This window comes from Polistes dominula, unplaced genomic scaffold, assembly GCF_049000335.1.
Source record: "Polistes dominula isolate Pdom_NZ unplaced genomic scaffold, Pdom_raw_medaka contig_37, whole genome shotgun sequence".
Classification (NCBI taxonomy): domain Eukaryota; kingdom Metazoa; phylum Arthropoda; class Insecta; order Hymenoptera; family Vespidae; genus Polistes; species Polistes dominula.
The window spans coordinates 582,344-607,301 of record NW_028301169.1 but is presented as its reverse complement, the minus strand read 5'-3'; the positions used below and the strand labels follow the sequence as shown (position 1 = coordinate 607,301).

Below are 24,958 nucleotides of genomic sequence, written 5' to 3'. Positions count from 1 at the left end.
AAAAATTACAAATATAATTCAATTATTTTGTATTCTTTAAACATAGAATGATAGAAAAAGGAAAAATAATCTTAGACAATGGATAATTTTCATTATTTTTTTGCTGTTTTCTTTATTTAAGGATAACTTTCTAACGCCGTCCTGAATTAGTAGGCAAGCTTAGCTCTTTTCCAAGTATTCCCAAACGTAATATCTTTTCATTTTCATTTTTTCAAAACAAAATTCTCACAATAGATAATAAAAACTTATCATTCATTTAGGAGCACTTGAAATAGAAAAGATATAAATATATACATAACTCAATTTGAATTAGTATTCGAAATAAATGACATAAGTGAGTGTTTGATAACTGAAGCTAAGTAACATTTCTCCATCTTTAATTTCTTTGCTTTCTTTCTTTCTTTCTTTTCCATAAAAATAGAACATATTTTGTAAGAGTACAATTAAAAAAGTGTTTATTTTAGCTTCAATTATTTCATTAATTACAATCGCTAATTACGCATTCGAATTGATAAAATTCAAAGTCTGCATCAATGCTCCTAAAAAACAAAAAAAAAACAAAAAATTAATCAAATTCACAAAACAATGACAATTAATCAGCGGACTTTGAATTTAATTTGGTACTTTTTTTTTCTTCGATTAGAAAAAAAAACAAGTACAATTGAATTAGAAAAAGAAATGAAATGTTTCTTTTCATTACACAAATGAAATAAAAAAAAATTCTTAGTTTAATATTAACAACGATAGATTTGTTTATTTTCAATTAAATCGCAAAGGCAAATATATTCGATTTTCGATTGTAAGATCGAATAATCGAAAGTAGGAATACTCGCATAGACGGTTTCGAACGAAGTGTGTGTGCTTTTTTTTTATACAAATTGTTTTACAATAAACAATTGTATATTATCGCAAAACCAATTATTATGAGTATTGTTATTATTTTTCCGAATCCGTGGATTATTTTGTTTTAAAATGACATCGAGAGTTGTTCATTCCATTTGAATTGATGGTGAATTGAAGTGAAGTGAAGTGAAGTGAAGTTGGAGTCGGAAAAGTGTTAGGGGAAGATGCGCGAGGAAAAAACGCGCGAAATACAAATGCACGACTTGCGAACGGTAATTAGTAGGATAATATATATATATATATATTCTCCTCGAATCATCGCTCCATTTCTTTTTTCTTTCTCTTTTTTTTTTTTTTTTATTATTTATTCTTCTTCTTTTAACTTCTTATATACTAAAAAGTTTATATACAGTTTTGGACGTGGGTTATTTATTATTATTTTTCTTTGACCTTGTTTCTCTTGTTCGTCCATTTTTTTTTTCTTTAAAAATTTCCTTTATCACACTTATAGTATATATATATATATGTATATATATATATACTTCTCGAACGTGGAAAAATTATTGATTTTTTTCTATAGAAAAAAGAAAAAGGGGAAAAAAAACCACACCTCTCTACAAATTTGTCCTTCATCTTGTTGTTTTTCTTTTTTTTTTTTTTTTTTTTTGTTGAGAGGCAACAACGATGAAATATTGCAATTAATTTTTTTTTCTCTTTTTTTTCTTCTTTTGTTGTTGTTGTTGTTGTTATTATTATTATTATTATCATCATTTAAATTAATATTATTATATACTTATTTATATTTACTTATTATATTTATATAATTAATATTAATAAAAATAATAATAATATTATTACTATTATTATTATTATTTCAAGAAAACACTGCTATCAATTGAATCATCGTAATATCGCTGTCATTTTTCATTCTCAACTTGCAATACGATTGAATTTTCTTTGTTTTGTTTATTGTTTTTGTTTTTTTTTATTTCTTTTTTCGTTTTCCTTCTTTCAATTATATTTTTTTTGCTTTTGTCCTTCGAGCAAAAATGTGTACGCTTTTTATACATTTACATTATCTATTAATTAAAAAACGATTAACAATAAACGTCACTTCTTTCTTATCGTACAAACCCAAAAGCTTTTAATTTCAAAAAAGTAATTTCCCCCTTTTTATTAACGTTAATCAATTAATTAACTAATTAATTAATTAATTATTCAAATAGTTGATTTGAAAAAAAAAACACACTCGCAATGTTTCAATTAATTTTGTTTATCTTTTTTTAGTTTTTTTTTTATTTATCCTATAACTTTTATATTTTCTATAATTTATTTTTTTTACTTCGAAAATTTTTCTTCCTTCAATATTTTTTTGTTTTTGTGTTTGAGTTAATTATTTATTTCTCAATTGTATTTGCAATTTATTATCATCATAGATTTATCTAATGAAATGTAAGATGTTTTTTCTTCTTCCCTTTTTTTTTCTCTTTTTTTTTTTCTTTTTGTTAACTATCACGTTCACAATTTTAATCGAATATGAAAAAAAGAAAAAATGAAAAAAAAAGAAAAGAAAAGAAAAGAAATGTATATTTCCTTGTATTTGTTTTGTTTGTTTTGTTTTTGTTTGTTTTAATTACACGCTGAGAGAACAAGAAAGCGTTTTTACTGCTAAATATAATTGTTCGCTAAAGGAACGCTTTAAAGGCATATTTACTTGATCGATACAATTGTTTCGAACATATAATACATTCGATCATCATTTAATGTGAACAACAACGAATATGATTTTTTGTGTATAATTTTTGTTTCATTTCCTCTTGCTCGTTCGTACGTACTACTCTCTGTGTTATCATTCGGTGCCATTTTCTTTTTGATATGCACAACGAGAGAAAAGATGTGCCAAAGATGAGACTTCTTTTGAGTGATTAATTAATTAATTGTTTTGTTATTTTTGTTTGTTTGTTTTTTTTTTTTACATTTACACATATACATATATTAACCCTTTCGTTATAAAACATACTTCATAGAGATGTAAATATCATTTGTTTTCATAAACAATTCATTCAGAGTTTTTTTAACTCATAAATTGTCTCTTTTATACAGTGATCAACTTTCATATAACGAAAAAGTTCAATATATATATATATATAAATATATATTTACAAAAAGAAAAAAAAAGGGAAAAGAAAAATAAATCATCACGCTCATATTATTAACGCATTTGGGATCTTTGGTTGAAATTTTTCTTGTTAATTGGTTGTTGGTTGGTTGGTTGGTTGTTTGTGACACGGTAAGAGAGAAAAAAAAAAAAAAGAAAGAAGGATAAAAGTATTAAAAAAAAGAAATAATATTCATCGATTTTTTTTTTTTTTTTTTTTTTAATATATTCTCTTTTTTTTCTTTTTTTTTTCTTATTTTTTGTGTGTGTGGTTTTTTTTTTTCTTTTTGTTTTGTTTACGTTGCAAGTAAATATGTTAACCACCCGAGAACAATCGAGGAGGACACATATTTTTAATTTATATTTTTTTTTACGTATATGCGAATAATGTCTATTTTTACACGATCGTTTCTCTCTCTCTCTCTCTCTCTCTCTCTCTCTCTCTCTCTCACTCTCAGCAAGAAGCTTTGTTATACATTTTTTTTTCTTTTTTCTTTTTCAGCGTTGGTTGTCTCTTTCTCTCTCTCTCTCTCTCTCTCTCTCTCTCTCTCTCTCTCTTTTGTGTGTGTAATTATTCGGTGTAATGCATTTCGTGTGTTTTTTTTTTTTTTTAACATCGTGTATCTCAGTGTTATACATTTGGTTTATTTTGGCATACAAAATAATTTTATTTACAGTTTCATAATAATATTATTAATTATTTATCGATAGTTGTTGTTGTTGTTTTATTATTATTATTATTATTATTATTATTATTTTATACTAAGTGTCGATAAGTATAATCGAATTACTTATTACATTATGCAGTTTACGGCTATTTATTTACATGAGAATAAAGAAGAAGAAGAAAAAAAAAGAGTTAAAATAAAAAATAAAAAAAAAAATAAAGACACAAATAAATACATCTTGGACGTTATTCAATTTTTATTATTTATCCTCCTGTGTTTGTGTGTGTGTGTGTGTGTAGTATTTGGATCAATCGATCGAAAAATTCATCGTCAAAGATCAATTCGTTGATCAGGGACATTTTATTTTTGATAATTTGTTTTGTTTTGTTTTTTTTTTGTTTTTTTTCGTTCGAAAAGAAAGATTCTGTAAAGGGACTAAATATTTAAACACACCACACATGTTACAACTGTAAATGCACAATCTGTAAAAAAAAGAGCCATAATATCACCTACTTAAATATACACACATATATTTCTAAATACAAAACACTATTCTTGTTTATTTACGTTTCTCGAAATATATATATATATATATATATATTAAAAATCATTTCGAGTTAATTCGTGTCCCCATTCAGAACTTACATCCGAATTTTATTCAAAAAAAAAAAAAAAGAAAAATGGATTATACATTGATAAAGAAAAAAAAAGGAAATAAAAAAAACAGTCAAGTTGTGTTAACATCATCACATCATTCACAATATATAATTTTATCTTGAAGAAAATTGACGAAATTGGTTTTGTTTTGTTTTTTTTTTTTGTTTAATTTATTTCTACAAAAATAATGTCCATGTTCAACGCAATCGATCTCCAATAATCGATTGATTGATCTTTTGAGAATAATGCACAAAGTGTTTGTTTGTTTGTTTGTTTGTTTGTTCATTTAACGTTACTTGCATAATAATCATGCAAGTTAGAAATATAAAGAATTATAAATAGATATATTTATATATATATATATCTATCTATCTATTAAATTTCATTATTATAGAAAATAATGAGACGGAAATAAGGCTTTTTGATAGCGCATTCGTTAGTTTACAATACGTAAATTAGTTTTACAGTATAACTTTACAATATTTGAAATTAATAACTCCATTGTTAATTAATCAAGAGGATACTTTCTTGTATTATTTATGAACCGATGATTAAACTAATGATTTATTGTTTATAATAATCCATTATATATATACAGATACATGTATATATATATATATATATATAAAGTGAACGATACACAATATTCTAACAGGTATAAGGATATTTGTACGAATTAAATGATATATATATATATATATATATATTCAAAAATGCAATAAATACAGTAAAAATATCAAGCAAGCAAGTAAACCCTTGTGAGAATATTTACAAGTAGTATCCTCGATTAATTTTCATAATAATTATAATAATAATTTGGAGTTAACAACGTTATTACAATTAATTTATATAATTAGGACAATTTTGAAATTGTTTTATGTTAAAAGCCTCGTAACATTTTGTTTAATAAAAAAAAATCAATGAAATATAATTGATTTAATTAAATGAGGAACTATTATATATTTATATATATATATATGTATATAATATTATTGTAATTCGAATGAACTAATATATAGAAATAGTTTGAAAGAGAGGAGAGTCTGGTTCGCAATGGAAAAAAAAAAAATGAAAAAAAAAAAAAAAAAAACGAAACATGTAAATATGCGAACTAGAATCGAAGTAAAGCCGCTTATTAATTTTTTTATTTTTATTTTTATTTTTATTTTTATTTTTATTTTTTTTGTTTCACTTAATTAAACTATCGCGATCTAATTCGACCTGAGTAAGAATATCCTTTTTTTTTTTTTCTTTCTTTCTTTCTTTCTTCTTATCATTTATTTCTCCTCATTTACTCTCTAAATGTTTTTTTTTCTTTTTTTCTTCTATTTAATAATATTGTTGTATTTTGTGTGTGTGTGTGTGTGTGTGTGTGTGTTCAAAGAAGCATCCCCCCCCTTTTCAATGTGATATTTAAACATTGTTTAACATTGTCTAACTTGTAATTTTCTCTACACGCGTCCATTTTGTTTGCTATGTAAGCGTCAATATAAACTTTTTGTTATTTTTTTTTTTTTTTTTTTTTTTTTAAATGTTTTTTCTCTCTTTGGGGATGAGAAGAGGATTTTTTTCTTTTAATTTATGTATACATGTAAAAATGTATTTTAGAGAGAGAACAATAATATTCTAATTAAATTAAAAATACAAATAATAATAATAATAGTCATCATCATCATTATCATTATCATTATCCTTATCATTATCATTATCATTATCATCATCATCATCGCATACGCAGAAGAGAGAAATACAACATAAGAACGGAACATCATATCTCAACATTTGAATTGATTTATACAGAAAAAGAAAAAAACGATGATGATGATATCGACACGACATGTTTCATTGAAAAGAAAACATTCTCCTTTCTCTTTTTTTTTTTACAAGAACTTGTATTACCATTCACAATCGATCAGCAAGAAATCGATCATCATCTCATTCTCCTAAAAGAGAGAAGAGAGACGACAGACAGATCCAGTTTGATTTCAATGAAATGTTGGTGTGGTCGTCGTTATCATCGTCACATTCGTTTCCATCGTTTGTCGCAGTCGCCATTGTTATTGTTAATTAACATTATCATCGTCGTAAAAATAACGAAATACATATTTCAATTTTGTTACGCGAGAGTTTCTTTCTTTCTTTCATTCTGTCGCCACATTTTTTTTGAGCGATTGAGGAAATACTACAACAACACAATTTGAAAGATGATGACTTCCGAATTGGGACGCATATCGACGATCAGGGCACTTCTTCGACGAGTAATATATATATATATACATATCATACATATATATGTATATATGTGTATTTTGTAATGAAATATATATATTTATATATATATATATAGATATATATATAATTATAATTATATTTATATATATATATATATATATATATATATAAATATTTATATATTCTAATGAAAGTTCTGCTTTATTGATGCCGTTTTATCCGGATTTCTCGGTACTACGTAGCATGGGATTGTTGATTTTGTGAGATTTTGCTGGTACTCTTGTGATGACTGGACGTATGCCTTTCCTAAAATCAATAATGAACAATGAAATATGAATTGTATATTGATCGATTAATCGATTAAATCATGCAATTATTATTAAATATTATTTTTTTGTTTTTGCTTTTTTTTCCTTTTTTTGTTTACAAAGTATAACAACTCTAAATCATCTATATTTGACAATATATTTTCAATTTTGGTCGCGAGTTATTATTACGGTGGGACGACGAGTGTCTGACTCTCGTTCATCTGAATTTAAGAAACTTGATTATATAAATATATATTAATATTTTTATTTTTTGTTGTTTCATTTATTTATATATTTTGTAATTGAAATGTTATTGCACACAAACACAAAATAAATATATTTATATCACAACCAATATAAATATATATATATATTACAAATAAAATGTGTATTATTATTTTGACATATTAATTCATATATATATATATATAGCCAACAAATTAAATTCGTTATATTAATATGCATCAAAATCTTTTAATAATTTAATACTCAAAGGGATTAATTAGTGTCAAATATTTCTAACATCTTATATATATATATATATATATATATATCTCTCTTTCTTTCTTTCTCTCTCTCTTAATCAATTATTAATAATTATAATTTAACGAGATGATATATATTATTATGATACCAAAGCGTCATTTTATAAATTATAAAGGGGATTGGGTGATTTCAACGAATGGTGAATGAAAGCAATCATTCAGAAAAAAAAAATTAACATATGACACAACATTTCTTGTTTTTTTTTTTTTTTTTTTTTTTTTTGGTTTATTTGGGACAACAAAAATCATTTTCATTCGTTCATGATGATAAAAGGTAAAATTCCATAAATGATAGAAGACACGTGTGTCATTGAGAGGGGAAAGGGATGGGGGTGGGGAGGGGCAGGACACACAACATTTCTTTTTTTTTTTTTTTGTTTAATTTGGGACAAGAAAAATCATTTTCATTCGTTCATGATGAAAGGTATAAAATTCAATAAATGATAGAAGACACGTGTGTTATTGAGAGGGGAAGGGGAGGGGTGGGAGAGAAGAGGCAGGGTAGGGGGCAGGGGGTAGGGGGAAAGTAATATGCGTCATGCTGTACGTAACGCAATACGATATACAGAAGCCACTTATTATACAACATGCACGTGCATAATTACATATATATCTATGTATGTATGTACATGTTTGTGTGTTGTGTATGTGTGTGTTAGTGTGTACGCATGATAGACAACAAATAAAGAGGGGGGTGGGGGAAAATAGGGGGAAAAACGAGAAATAAATAAAACGTGAGAACATTGTTTGTTTTTTTTTTTGGTTGTTATAATTTACCCATCACCACAAGCTTAAGCATAAAATAATGAAAACAACATAGCAACGACATTTATTAATTAATAATTAATTTGTAAAAATAAGCCTTGTTTTCTGTCTCTCTCTCTCTCTCTCTCCTATATATACTATATATATATATATAGTATATTTATAAGCGTATTTATATGACAATTATCATTTTTTTAAAGCATTTATGATGTATGGTTAGTACATAGAAAGAGATGCGGCGATAATACGAAGTGCAATTATTATTATTATTATTATTATTATTTATTATTTATGGTATTATGTGAAGATAGAGACAAAATAATTACTAAGGTACGTTTTTCATTTTTAACAAAACGTTTATTTTTCGTTTTTAATTATTTTTTTTTATTTTTTTAAATATATTCATAGATATATATATATATATATATTTATTTTTATTATTTCTTGGTCAAACATATGAGACATGTATAACGATCTCTGTATATATATATATATATATATATATATATAATATTTGTGCGTTGTAATTAATCTATCATCATATTGAGATAAAAAAGAAAAAAAATCAATCAATGATGAAATAATTCTTCATTTTTATATATGACAAATTATACAGTAATAATATTTTGAGAAGAGGGATAGATAGATAAAGCCGCATTATTATTATTATTTATTATCATTATCATTATTACTACTATTATTATTATTATTATTATTATATATATATATATATATAGATATTTATTTATATATATATATATATATATATATATATTTTCTCGTTTTTTTTTCTTTTTTTAATTATATATCTAAGTACCGAAATTATTCATATTATTTTCATCTCTTTTAAAATTAATTTAAAATGGTAACGTTCAATTTGAATAAATTCTTCATTATTATTATTATTATTATTATTTTTTTTTTATACAATAAATACTTGTTTATAATAACGATTTTTACAAGTATCAATTGCACGATCTTAAATAAGAAATGAAAAAAGAAAATTGGATAATATGTTAATTTATATATATATATATATATATATAACGCGACAGTTCTTCTCTCAACAACAACAAATTAAATTGATGGGATACATCATGTGTGTGTGTGTGTGTGTGTACATACTATTGATTTTTTTATTTTTATCTTTTTTTTTTTTTTTATATGGTGGTGGGATTTTTATTATTTGTTTTTTTTTTCTTCTTTTTATTTGTTTGTTTGTTTATTATTTTATTAACTCTAAATAAATACACTTGAAAATTATTATCATAAAAAATTTTTCTTCTCTTCTCTTCTCTTCTTTTCTTCTTTCATTCTTAAAAGTTTACATTATTTATTCGTTATTCATTTTTTGGAATTAATTCAAATGTTTTTTTTTTTTTATAAAGATAAAAGTATCACTTAAAAAAAAAAAAAAATTCTCATCACTGCTCTAACGCGTGAGCAAAAGACAACACTAATAATAATAATATATACAAAATGCATTTGAATTTGAATTTGAATTAATTAATTATTATTATTATTTATTTCATAGTTTTTTCTCTCTCTCTCGCTCTCTCGCTCTCTCTCTCTCTCTCTCTCTCGCTCGCACAATACAAAAAAAATCACTACATATATATATTGTTTTCTTTTTCAACCTCAGCAATTATTTTGTCTTTTTTCTTTTTTCCTTGTTTTTTTTTAAATCTATCACAAAAGAACAATAATTTTTAAATAACGCTGTGTGTGTGTGTTTTTTTTTTTTTTAACTAACTAATATTATATTACATTATTCAAATTAATTTAAAAAAGAAAAAAAAACCCCAATTCAATGTTTGTTACAACAAGAAGAGTTTTGATTCAATTTTAAGAAAGAATAGAAAGGATTTCTTCTTTTTCTTTCTCTTTTCATTAATCAAGGTACAAAATTAGAAAGATTAATTTAAAACAAAAAAAATATATATATAATTCAAAGATGAATATTCCATTGAAAATAAAAATCAAATTTCCCTCTCCCTCCCTCTCTCTCTCTCTTTCTTTCTTCCCTCTACTGCTACCTCTCTCTGTCTTTCTCTCTCTGTCTCCCAAATTATTTTTCATCAAGATATGTGCAATTAATTACTTCCACTTCTATTCTTTCCAAAATGGAAACAAAACAATTATATTTTAATGCAATTGCATGATTCCGAATCATTATTTATCATTATAATTATAATAATAATAATAATAATAATAATAATTACATAATTATAATATTGTACTGTAAAAGAAAAAAATGTTTACTTTAAAAAACCTTGTTGTAAATCATTTTGTTTTTTTTTTTTTATTCGTTTATATATATATGTATATATATTAACGATAATCTTTGTAACAATATTTAATTATTATTATTATTATTATTATTTAAAAATTATCCGTCAATATATTATTAAAATATGCAAATGATTGCACATTATTTTCATTCTATTAAAGATAAACGCATTTTCAGTCAATGATAAAAATGCATAATATATATATATATATATATATTAAGCATGTTATTTGATTCATTCCCATTCTTTCTATTTCAGGGGGTCGGCAAACCTTTTATGAGTTGGATAAAGCCAAATATTACAATTTACTCAATTTCAATATTTTTAAAAAGCCACCAAATGTTTTTCTTGCTAACAATAAACGGTGCTTAATCATCAACGATTTTTAAATATTTTTTTCTTTTTTTTTTACTAAACTCTTTTTAATTGAAGAGCCGCAGCTTCACATGCAAAGAGCCGCATGTGGCTCGCGAGCCGCATGCGGCTCTTTGAATATATACAATTTACAAAATTTCAAAATTTTTAAACAGCCATCCAATTTTTTTTTTGCCAATAATTAACTGTACCTAATCCTCAACGATTTTTAAATGTTTCTTTCTTTTATTTGTTTTATTAAACTCTTTTAACTAAAGAGCCGCATGTGGCTCGCGAGCCACGTGCGGCTCGCGAGCCGCAGATTGCCGACCCCTCAACTCTATTTCATTCTCTCTAACCCTTTTGCCCACCCCTATCATCCTTTAACTTACTTTATCGTTGTTTTGTTTTTTTTTTAATCTATCTTTTACTCTTCTACATCTTTCACTCTCTATCTTTCACTCTTTCTAACTAATTATCATTTACACCCCCCCAATCCTCATTCCCATCCCCCCTATCTCACTTTTTTCTGTCTCTAATTTCCTTTTATACATTCCTGAGTTAATTATTTGTTCTATTATAGGTACCCTATTGTTCCATTGCACAAATGAGCTTAGAGAAAACGCGAGTAATCACAAAAAAAAAAAAAAAAAACAATGCCGAAAAATCGCAATACCCTGTGTTTATGTTTTTTAAAATTAAATCGCAAGAAAACAAAAAATAAAATAAATAAAATTACTATGAAAATAACGTTAATCGAGTTATTTTCCTTTTTTTTTTTTTTTTAAATATCTGTTAATAAAAATTTCGACAAAATTTCCTAATACGAGATATATATATATATATTTATTCGTTATTATTATTCACAGTGAATTTGTTATATTTCGCAAAATAAATTTCTTTCTTTTTTTTTTTTTGTTATTCTATTTATATCCTGTAAAAATCTATTTTAAAAACTACTACACAAAAATTTGGACAAGATTGTTTTTTTTTCTTCTAATAATTAGAAATTATAATATACTGTAATCTATATATATATATATGTATGTATGTATGTATGTATATAAATTATTTTTCATGAAAATATTAAAAATATGTATATATATATAGGGTGATACATTTATAATCAAGCAAATCGAATGCTCAATGATATATCAAAATTTAATTGCAATTATTACAGAAACTATTTTTCTCTTCGTTTATTTTATTATTTTTTTTTAAACTTGGAATTACTTTTTCAAATATAATTAACAAATTATCTAATATCAGTCTAATCAAGAAATTTATAACGCGATATATATATATATATATTATTATAATATACTAGACGTATTTAATTGTTATAAACAATACGGACATTAAATATTAATGAAATTATAGAATAGAAGAAGAAAAAAATTAGCTGTATATTATTAATGTAAGTACGTTTTAAAAGAAAACAAACGAGAAAAAGGAAAAAAGAAAGAGAAAAAAGAAAAAGAAAAAGAAAAAGAAAAAAAAATACAAAAATCACAAAAATCTTATACTTAATAAATAGTACACATTTATATAACCATTCTATTAAACATTTACTAACTCTCTCTACAATTATTTATATATATATATATATGTTAAATATATTGCAACATTTAAATAATCATTGTACTAACTACGGTTATTGGTGCGTCTCACGTTTTTAACCCTCCATCCATCCCCTTTGTTGTTTTTTATTCTCCTACCATGAATTTAAATGTTGAATAGAAATACCTTTTTTTATTTCTATGATACAATAAAAAAAAAAAAGACTAGAAAGTTTGTTTAATTAATTAATTGATTAATTATTGAAAGACACTAAACAATTATACCATAAATTGATAGAACATGAAAATTAATTGAAAAAAAAAAAAAAAAAAAAAAAGAAAAAAAAAATTGTAAATTATCACAAAATTTATTTTACAATGATAAAAATGTGTGTTTCAATTTTTTTGTTTTTTTTTTTTTATCATTAATCAATAATTTCTTTTTTTTTTTTTCAAATAAATCGTAAATTATTTAAAAAAAAAAAAAAAAAAATTATCCAATTTCTACTGTATTATATACGCGTAAATTTTACAGATTATTATACATGTCTACTGTTATTTCTATAATCAACATTGTTTTACGTGAGACGACTTTAGATGTTGGACATTCAAAAAAAAAAAAATAAAACTAAAACTAAAACTAAAACTAAAAATAAAAAATAAAAAATAAAAAATAAGAAGAAAAAAGGAATTCGTTAAAACACAATATTCTAAAATATTATTACTAAGGCCTAAATAATAATACCGTTAATAATAAACTAATTGTAAGTTAAATTTATCCGTAAATTATTCTTTTTTTTTTCATCTACCTATTTTCACATTTTTTCTGATCACAATATCATAATAATATCGATAAAAAAAAAAAGAAATTAAAGCGACATCTTAAATTAAATTCTTTCCTTAAGATTAATTTTCAAACTTTATCTATTATTATCATCATCATCTTTTATCTAATCAATGAAGAGAAAAATATAAGCACAGAATTATAGAAATCTGTGATATATTCGTACACAGATTTACTGCTATCCCTGGCAGTGTTTTCGTATTTTTTTTTTTTTTTTTTTTTTTTTTAATATTTTCCAACTTTTTATTTACGATCTTATTTATCTTAAAAAAAAAGATCAAAATAAATTAAAAAAAAAAAAAAAAAATAATAATAATAAACAGTAAATTTAAAACGAAACTTACTAATAAACAAAAGTTACAAAATATTTGTACAAATTTTAATTGTTGTTATAACGAACCGAAATTAATTTGTCTTGTTTGTTTGTTTTTTTTCTTTTTTTTTTTTTTTTTTATATCGATATAATTTTCATCACGACATTGCAAATATTTATCTACAAATTATTGTTTTTTTTTGTTTTGTTTTTGTTTTTGGTTTTTTTCATTCAAAATAACACGAGAAAATTTTGTAATCTTTTCAAAAAGAATTTTGTTTGTATGTTTGTTCTATTTTTTTTTTTTTTTTACCGATATTCATCATGCTAAAACTATTTTATAAACTTTATGATAAACTTGAAACTTTGACATTTGATGTGAAGAAAAAAATATCGTTTTTTTTTTCTTTTTTTTTTTTTTTACTGTTTAAAATCTACTCAATTTGTCAATGGTACTTTAATAAATTGATTATCATTAAGACCGAATAATAATCATTTTTGTCTATAAATATAACTATTATTTAATAATTAACGAATAGAAATCATTTATTCTAACTAATTATTCTAAAAGAAAGAAAAAAAAAACGAAAAAAAAGAGATATATTTTACATGTATAAAAAGTGAAAAGATAGATGTGGTACTAGTAGTAGTAGTAGTAGTAAGTAGTATATAAACAATAGGTAAAAGATAAATCGTACGATGCCATCATGCTATGCTACATCTACCATTCACAAAACTTTTTAAGGACAAATTTAAAGGATGACAGAGGCAAGCAGAAGATTTATCCTGCTTATATCAAAAAAAAAAAAAAAAAAAGAAAAAAAAATGACAGAAAAATAATTGTCTCTACAAAATAATTATTATTATCCGTGCTATGTCGTGTGATCCTAAAATATAGATATACACAAATATATCATAAATAAAAACTAAATCCAAAGTAAAATTAGCTAAAAGATATAATATCTTTTCAATCATATCATGAACATAATTAATATCTAATAAGTAATATATGAAATATATCAAAGATATATATATATATATATAAAAAGAAATATTCGAGCTTTCTCAAGTAAAAAGCTTTTTTTACTGACAAGCACGGATAACGCATTGAGAAAAAAAAAAGTATTTTTTTTTGTTGTTTTTTTTGTTTTTGTTTTTTGAATAAATCACTAACTCATAAAGATATCAAATCCACTACAGGATGAGAGACAAAATTGAGTGCAATCATAACTACTCTGGGGGTGGTGGTGGTGGTGGTGGGGGAGAGCACGGGGGTGGTCCGGCTGGTAACGGAGGTGGATCATTGGATTGAACTTGTTGAACAGCCACATTCGATTGATAAGTCGATGGTACGACCATCATGGAATTCTGACGAACATTTGGAGGTAGAAAGGGTGGTGGTGGAACAGTCGTATCGATGACACCGTCCGATGTCATTATAACATTACCTACCGGATACATGGAATACTGCTGTTGATATGGAGGATAATAACTTAAAGCATGTTTATACATGTATCCGGTATTAGCAGTAACAGCGGTGGCGGCGGCGGCGGCGGCAGGAGTGTATATCGAGGGCGTTGGATAATTTGCAAAGTTAGCAAAACATGAGTTAACAACATGAGCAGCCTGCCTGTTGTAGGTATTAGCATGATTTGATGAAGAAGTATGTTTCGAAGGATGATGGACACTGGTTTGATTATAAGGAGTATCTTGCTGATAGTAGCCGTCTCGTTTACCAGCTACACCAAAATTGCCAGTCGATCTTGGTGGTGGCCCACCCTTGACATACTGGCGGCCGCCCCTACCACCTCCACGTACCTTGTTATTGCTGCTTGAACTATAGTGCCTGCCGTTCTGCCTTTCTCCGGAACGGTATTGACCGTGACCACCGGCAACCATTGATGAAACCTGCTGTGTTTGTTGTTGTTGTTGTTGCTGTTGTGCTTGCTGTTGTGCTTGCTGTTGTTGTTGTTGTTGATGTTGTTGTTGTTGTTGTTGTTGTGATGATTGCTGGTGATGATAGTGATGATAGTGTGGTCTTTTTGCTGCATGAAGCGCGTTTGATGCGCTGTCATTGGCATCGGATCTTTCTCTTTTTCGACTTTCACCAGAATAGTCCGAAGCACTACTAATTGTCGAAGCGCTTGTCGTCGTTACTGGTGCACTACCCGTCGAACTTCTCCAAATTGCGTCCGTTCGTATTTTCATTTTTAACGGTGCTTGTGGCACTGGCTGAGCTTGCGTACCTGGTATACTTTCAGTACTCTTCAATCGATCTTTTACAATTTTTAATTTCAAGCCTGTACCTTGAGGTGATTTGTTTTTCTCTGGTACAACAACATTACCACCACTTGTGACAGCAGTTTCACCACTAAGATTTAACTTTTCTTTTGGTATTGTAATCTTGATAGGTGCGGCAGGCAATGTCTCCTCAGTTTTATCCTTGTCTTTTTCACGATGCTTCTCCTTGTCCTTTTCCTTATGTTTATGCTTATGTTTGTCTTTACTCTTCTCTTTGTGCTCCTTATGCTTATGCTTTTCCTTCTTCTTTTTCTTTTCGCTCTTATGATGATCGTTTTTCTTCTCTTCAGTCACTGTCGGTACTACTGCTGGCTGTACCGTAGTAGTTGTTGGTACAGTTTGAACTATTCCATCAGTATTACTTTGCACTGGAGCAGATAAAACACTGATGTCAACCGTTGAAACTACTGATGTTTCAGTCATTGTTGAAGGCAGTGTCATACACTGTGTTTGTACTGCTAATTGACTATTAGGAAGTAACAATGAATGAGATGTTATGGGTTGTTGTTGTTGTTGTTGTTGTTGATGCGAATGTAAATGTTGATGCTGAACTGATTGTTGTTGTTGCATTTGCAATTGCATTTGTGATTGTTGTGATGACTGTTGTTGTTGAGACTGCTGTTGTTGCTCTTGCTGAACAACTTGCTCCTGATGTGCCTGTTGCGATGTTATTTGACTAAATTGCTGCATACCTTGCAGTAAAGATGGCAACGGAGCTAAAGGTTCTTGCAATAGAGCACTTATACTTTGAGCTGATTTCATTGGTGACAAATATTCCATTTGCACTTGTTGAGTCTCAATGTTTGCATCCAACCCATTAGTAGCCATAGTACCAAAACGAGAAATCACAGTCTCTGGTTCGAATGGTTTAATTAATTCCGGTGGTTGTAATTCACTAGATACCGAAGTACTTCTACCATTCGATGAAGGATTATCTCTAATTGGCTGGATAATCTCTGGTACTCTACTATGCATCTTCATGGCCTCTAAACTTGATGCATCTTCTATTTTCACTTTTGCATGAGGTTCATTTTCACTAGAACTTATGGTACGATGTCTTTTATGAGCAATCCCTGACAAATCGCTACCGGAACGCTTAATCGCCATCGATTCAGCTTGATGTAAATTTGGTGGACTCGTGAATGATGTCGCCAAATTAAGACCGGTTAGAGCCGCCTCTGGTGCACGGTCTTGTTTAGGAACTTTAACAGCCGGTGGCGTTTTTTGTTTCGATTTAGGCCTCTGAGAGTGTGACGACGATTCTCGACTGGTTTGCACTTTTTCTGGGCTAAACAACGATTTGTGCTTGGTCACTGGTGGTGCTGTTGGCAATAAATTTGATTGTTGATCGACCAATTCGTCATGTCGTAGTCGTTTTTCAGCTTTCGAATCATCAATGTTATTCAAAGGCGTTAGACACGAGGATTGAGAGTTTCCATTCTTGATGGAATCTTTTAATGTTTGCGAAACACTATAAGCAGAATGTTGACTTAACATAGATTTAGAAGATATGCTTTTCTGAGAAATTTGTGATAAAGATGATGCAGGGGTTGTTGGAGATTTTTCTTGAGTGAACGTATTTTGAGGCATACTGGTTGATTTGATATCACTTATGAACGCACTGGTGCTTCCTGTGGTTTATCCGCTTGACTATATTTACCATGATAAGAAGGTTTTTGTAAATTGGCAGCATGTTGCACATCCAATGCTGGTTTTGGATATGGCAAAGGTTTTTCTATAAGCTTCCTTACTTCTTCGGATCTCTGTTCCAAAGAATCAGATTTCCGTTGTCTATCTCTTGATGAGTCAGGATATTTATTGTAAACTTTCTGTTCTGCGTCTTTTTTATGGTCTACAGGTTTATGCCTAGGATCATAGACCCTTTTGTCGTGTGGTTGATGTTTTCCATCCATTATATTTAATCTCTGTAAATTATGATTATTATTACTGAGATTGTCTTGTAATGTAACAATGTCAGATCTGTGTGATGTATTATCTGGTAAAGCATTGTCTGCATTTACATCTTTTCCTTGATGTAGAATATGACCATGAGAATGCACTGCACTATTGGTATTTGAACTACTGCTAGAATTGTATTCCCTTGCTATCCTCTGTCTGTTAGGATCACGATTGGATTCTCGCGGTTGATTGCCAGTAGAATGTCTTTGCTGTACTGGTTGATTAACTTTAATCTCTTGTCTATGATGATGATTATGATGCATTGTAGATTTTTGCCCTGGTGGCACGGAATGCTTATTAGGCATGCTGCTGGTTCCAGGCACAGGTTGTTTATGATGGTGCGAAGAATGATGCTTATTGATATCAACTGCATGACTTTGATGACCACTCGTTGATGGAGTTGGAGCAGCCTTTTCTCTCTCTAAACGTTCACGTTCCTTTTTCTCCTTATATTCACGATAATCAACAGGTGGTCTTGTTGGGTTAGTTGAAGGACCTTGTTGTTGTCTTCTATCTTCTTGTTTTTCGGAATGATGGGGCCGATTGAAATGAAATGTTGGTCCCCCTTCTGCTGCATTTGCAGGAGATTGAACTTTTCGTGGCTCAGCATCCTATAAAAAAGGTCAAATATTTGTTTAATTCCAATATATTCCATTGAATGAAACAAATTTGTATAATAGCATGCTACAATTGAAACAAAAATAATATATCTTTCTTTGATTTAAAAAAAAAAAAAAAAAAATAGAATATATAAAAATATAGAAATACTTACAAATAGTGAATTGTTGTTAGGTACATTTTGATGATTTAAATTCGGGCTTTGATTGGCGGAAATGCTCATAATCTTCTTTTTCAATCGTGATGGGCATTTATCAAATATATGTAGAAATTCTGCAGTAAGTTGTGCCAACAACTCTTTAGTAACACTTTTATCAACGTACCAAAACCATTGTCTACCTTCATTACTTTGAGGTATCTGTAATTAAAAGAAATACAATATAGTCATATATTTTAATTATTTACAAATAATCATAAAAGTAAAACAATATAAAAATGTATATATTATTACCTCCCAATTGGACCATTTGCATGCTAAATGAATGCAGAAACAGGCAACTACTGTAGGCTTGTATTGCAGACACATAGTTGTTAAATGCAAGCTAAAATAAAAAATATTTTTTAAATTAATTTATTAGTCATTTTCTAATTATTATATTAATTTATCAATGAAATGTAATATTATGTACCAAATAATTATGTCAACAAGTATAAATAACTTATACTCATATTAAAACATAATTTATTTACTTAAAAATTATATATCTCATTTGAAAAATGATTCTTAATAAAGAACTAACCTTAACTCAATACAATAATTGAAAAAATAAAATGTATTGTATTGTTAATCTCAAATTCCAAGCTATTTCTATAACCTTAACATTTATTTATATAATAATTTATCGACCATGTATTTATATGTAATTATATTTCCAATGCATGCAAACTTTTTGTATTATGCAATTGTAATTATACAAATTTTTGTATAATAAATATATTATAAAATGATTAATTAATTTAAAAAAATATTAATTTACCTGTTTTTTTACCAAAAAAATCCGTTTGTTTAGGTCAAAAAGAAAGAAAACAGCGCATATAGAATAGTTAATTACTTTTCAAAATCATACGCTTCCGTCAAATTAAAATACAACAATGTTTATGTGAAAGTAAATGAACATATTTGTATAGAATTTAAATTGAATTTTAAAAAAAAAAGAAACTATATAAATATATTTTTAATAACATTATCAATCATTATTATCAAATATCAAATATCAAAAAATATCAATTAGCAATTTTCAAATATGTTCATTTCACTTTATACCCTTATTCTTCGACACGTATATGAAAATAAAAAATATATTTAAATATACGCTTTTCGTATTTGAATGATGATCGTTATCACTCTGCAACGTAGGTCCTTCCGAACGAAAAGGTAATACACATATGAGATCACACAAATGTGATCTCATATGTTATCCCAATTTGGTACACAATTACACTTTCTATCAATTTTGTTTCAAATTATTGATAAAAAGATATAAAAGAAAATTAAAAACCTGTTAGATGCCATAAAATAAGACGTCTGTGCCAGGTCTTTACTTGCTGAAACAAAATGAATAAACATTTATTAAAATAAAGTACTAATCAATATATATATATAATACCACAAATATAATTCAACAAATAAATAATCTAAACAGAAAATTTACCTTTAACTAGTTGGCAACATCTAACAACGTGTGTATGAGGATGATCAATAGCAACATCAAACCCCAATGTTTGCAATAGGACATTTTCATTGAAAACCAAATCTTGAGCTTGTTCAAGATACTGCTGTAAATAAAGATAAAACTAATTAACGAATTGAATGTAAATAATGAAAAAAAAAAAAAAATGAATGTACTGTTAAATATAAATTGTTACAAAGAGAATGATGACGATTTAACGAGATAATACCAACCTCAGATCTATCGGGTGGCTAATTCATTTACAAAGAGAATGTAACAATTTAACGAACACTTTATACTCTACTTAAGATTTGATATTAAATAAATTTACAATACTAACCTCAGATCTATCAGGCGGCTGTTCACGGTGCAAGCACATGTATGCCATTTTAATGACATGTTCCAGTTTACGTGGTTGCTCTTCTACTTTTGCTGCTAAAAACAGGGCTGCTGCAGCAATGGAATTTCGATGAAATTGTGATAGCGAATGGAACACATAAAATCTGTGCATGTAAACTATTGCAGTATTGATGCATAATTGAGTACTATATAAATCTTTAGTTAAGGAAAATCATAGTTTGTTTTATTTTTTGCTGAAAATGTAAATTATTAAATTAAATAATGCCCTCTCATTCATTTACTGATAATTATCAGAAACCTAACAACATGTAGTACCAACCAAAAATATCTAAATGTAATTAATAATAATAGAGAAAAGAAGTTTGCGAGAAAGATTGTATCAAATAACTAAGCTTTTAATATAATCAATGAAAGTTAACAAAAAAAATATCTCTAATTACTATAAATTGTTATTAACATTAACAAATAATCTATAAATAATTTTATCTAATTTATATGTAATTGTATACATTGTTAATTTGATTCATTTAAATAACAAAGTTGTTAAATTTTGTTAAAACATTGGAAACAATCAAAATACTAATATGATATTTGTATGACAATAATAATGGCCAATTGCCATGCAATTTGTAATACATGTTAATAACATTTTAACAAATTTGATAAGATAACACATCTTGAAAAAAAAAATATATATATATATATATATTTACATATATATAAATGGTGTTCATTAATAATGACTTTTAACAATATTTCAAACAATACTTTTAACCAAAAACTATGAAATTAATATTATTATTTATAGATTATTGTATTACATTAAATGATAACGCTAAGAAATACAATATTTTGTTTATATTAAGAATAATTTATTTAATTTAATTTATATATAAATATATATAGAATGTTATATATATATATACATATATATATTTATATATATAAAATTGAAAAAAATATTAATACAATACATTTACTTAAGAATGAAATAATAAATATATAATAGGTTATATGATACAAAACTAAAATTGTCATCTACTTAATAACAATATTATAAAGAAAAGAGAATTGTTATAAAATATGACACTCTTGTTTTAATTCATTCTAACAATTTAAGAAGAAGAAGAAGAAGAAGAAGAAGAAGAAGAAAAACAAAACTTAATGCAAAACTATTTTCAAAACTTAGAATATGAAACCTATGAAGAAAATGTTAATAATGATCAAAAAAATCAATTCAAAGTACTGTTCTCTAATTTATTTGATCTAAACTAGAATAAATTCTCCTATTATATTATTTAATGTAAAAGAAAAAAATTAATAATATAAAAAATAAATCATCTTGCTCGCAATTCTTCTTCAATCGTTTAAAGGACATGTGTAAAACAGCAGCTGCAGTCAAATTAAAATTAATAAAAAGATACTTGCGTAAGGATAAACAGCAGTAACATAATCATTGGTTGGTACTATTGTTATAAACTTGATCCAGGATAAACAATGTAATCTCGACAAGGCCCTATTTTTTTTTTCATAATTTTGCATGGATTATTGAAAGGATTGGGGATGAGGATGAGGATGATATAACCAACGTGTCTTATTAACAACGACAAGAGACTGATGATATTTCGCGAACATGTCAAGAAAAATAAAATTAAAAAAAAAATAAATAAATAAATAAATATCTCGCGAGTAAAGAGAAGAGAATTTCAACGTGAATAAATAACAAGAAAGCAAAATAAAGAAACTAAGATGCATGACCTCCGTACTTTCGCACGTCACACACATGTTTATCACGTCGCATTTCACGAGTCCGAGGGAATTCCGTAAGAGGGAGGGAGCGGAGGGTAGAGGGGAAAGTAGAAGGGAAGGGGAGGGGAGTGGAGAGAGGGGGGGGAAGGAACAGTCTCGTAGCATCGAACGAAATATTCAATGAATCGACCGTTATCGTTAACTTTATCGCTATGAGAAATAAATATGAACTTTTGAGCACCGATAAAAGAAACAATTCGTAGGATAGAAAATAATATAGGAAAAAAGAAGGTTATAAAGATGCAAATCAAAACTACGCGCATGAGAGAGAGAGAGAGAGAGAGAGAGGTGCGGAGGAGTCGAGAGAGGGCAAAGGAAAAAAGCACGCAATCATTTTTCTGTAAAAAGGATACACCACAAGTCGCTGGCCCATGTCCTGGATGAAATTAGCGGCCTGCTGCCTGTAACTTAGTTCTTTATCTGCATCGATGCCGCATCTCCTGCTCGGAGTGTTTGCTAGCTGTTCTTTTGTAAAATACCATTTTTCGTCAGCCGCCATTTATATGTACACACAAATCGGGCACTAAAGCAAATGCAGCTTATTTCACGTCGTTGGTTTAGTAGCGCGTGGTGGACGACCCAATGGCGTCGAATTCTACGATTTTAAGATTGTATATATCGAAAGTCGAATTGTGTGATATACGTGTACAACTTCACGTTACTTCAAATTAATCGCAAGAGGATAATCACACGTGCATGTAATAATAGGCGCTCGAAACAAAACACACAATTCGAATTTGTTTTCACAATATTTCCACGTTGTCACTTATTAGTGTACTTGCACTAAAAAAAAAAACACAATACTCTTCTTACTAATTGTTTTTTCTCCCCCTCTTTCCTCTTCGCCCCCCTTATTGTCCGCCCGTATACAAATATCGTGTTAAACACGTTTTTTCACTATATGCGTTTGAAAACACGTAGATAAAATAGTTCGATTTATCTAACTACGATAAACAAATACACATTTAATGTATTTTTAATGATATATCAGATAATCGTCCGTGATTCTTATTCGTCGTTAGAAATCACTCTTCTTATTTTCTTATAAATGTTGAATGACAATTTAATATTTGATCGATGTAATTAATCAATATATTAATCAACTGATGATCTTTGAAATAATAGTAAAATTTTATTCGTAGTTAGAAATCTCTTTCATCTTCTATTTCACAGAGAAGATATTTTCAACTGGAACGAACGCTCCTTCTAGAATACACCACGTAGGCGTGGTGGTTGATGATATTCTCTTATTATCTTAAAGATGGTGAATGAAACTTACTATTTGATCGATGTAATTGATGAATATATTGTTCAACTGATGATCTTTGAAATAAAAGTAAGATTCTCTTCGTCGTTAGAAATCTCTTTCTTCTTTTATTTCACTGAGAAATATCTTCAACTCGAACGAACGCTCCTTCTAGAATATACCGCGCACTTGGATCTTCTATGCACGATAATATTCTTAATAATTCCTTATAGATGTTGATTGGAATTTAATAATCAATCAATTATTAATAAATTAATAATCGATAGAGATATATTTCCTCGATGTTGTTGGAAATATTAAGTAGAATTCTTCCTTGAAGTACAAGTAAGAACACTAAGATAGCACATGAATACGTTTACACGTCTTCACTCGACAACTCCTCAACTACAACAGAGCAGTGGATCTTCTCCTCCGCTATGTCCGTCGTTTACGAAACAGGGCGGAGCTTACAACGAATACCTGCGCTTGTTATTACTTGGACCTGTGGATTCCATCTATTTTCTTCTAGAAGAGCATCTCAACCTGAACGACACATAGTTCTGTATAACTTCGTATGAAAAAAATGCTGTCCATACCATTGAAGAAGAAGCACCGCTGATCTTCAAGGCAACACATTTTTTTACGACTGCGTGTCTGGGATTAACTAAATATCTATAAATCATTCCTGAAAAATAGAAATCCAAATCCATTCATACGAACTATAACTGTAATCTGACCCTTCCATAAAAAGAAACTGACCTGCCTCTCTATTGTATTTGTCACGTTCCAAAATAATAAAAAATCCAATCCATCCGGAAAAATTGTATCCTGACCCTTCCATACACAAAACTTACTTGCGTCTCTATTGTATTTTCCACATTCCTGACATTCCTGACATTCCTGAAATTCCTTCTTATTTTTTTCAAAAGAAACTTTCACTCTTGCACAGATGACTATCTCTCAAGCCAGTCGTACGTTTTTTTTGTTTCTTTTGTTCAGAAATATATTTTCCTCAGGGACTTGAGTTATTTTTTTCTCTCTTCTCAATTTTCTTCTATTAATTTCCAGGAATTTGAGGGGTGAAGAAAAAACTGTTACCTGCGTCCTTTATTCATTTGTCTGTTCAAAAGTTTATTTCCTTTTGAAAGAAATATAGCATTTTTTTCAAGAAATATGCAGAGTAAGAAATGATAGAAATAACCTCGTAGCATGGCTGTCCAAACACATACTTTTAGCTGCAACGTTGAGAAAAATATTAGTGTGACAACCTATCCCGTAATATTGTAATATATTAACGGTACGTTTTAATATTATTATTATTAATAATAATTACCGTATAAAGAACAATAGACTTAAAAAAAAAATTTGTCTCAATTTTATTCTCTTACAACCGCGTGGATTATCTAACCACCTGGATGTGTCAACACCCAGCCATTCGATTTTAATAGTAGCCAACTT

The 24,958-nt window shown here is 27.4% G+C and overlaps 2 protein-coding genes across 2 annotated transcripts; both read right to left on the bottom strand.

The window, feature by feature from the left end:
* Positions 1-83: 83 nt before the first annotated feature.
* LOC107070001 (uncharacterized) lies at positions 84-24,935 on the bottom strand. The gene is given in 11 exon segments (XM_015327784.2): positions 84-6,864; positions 15,356-17,472; positions 17,475-18,408; positions 18,570-18,773; positions 18,867-18,957; positions 19,915-19,960; positions 20,068-20,191; positions 20,426-20,630; positions 22,608-24,185; positions 24,260-24,735; positions 24,834-24,935. Coding segments are annotated over 9 exon segments (3,939 nt in total). The 5' UTR covers positions 22,754-24,185; positions 24,260-24,735; positions 24,834-24,935; the 3' UTR covers positions 84-6,792.
* LOC149030421 (uncharacterized) lies at positions 13,571-15,349 on the bottom strand (the record flags this gene model as incomplete). Its single annotated transcript, XM_089179171.1, has 1 exon — positions 13,571-15,349. A coding segment is annotated over one exon (582 nt), but the record flags the coding sequence as incomplete, so codon positions are not given.
* Positions 24,936-24,958: the final 23 nt, after the last annotated feature.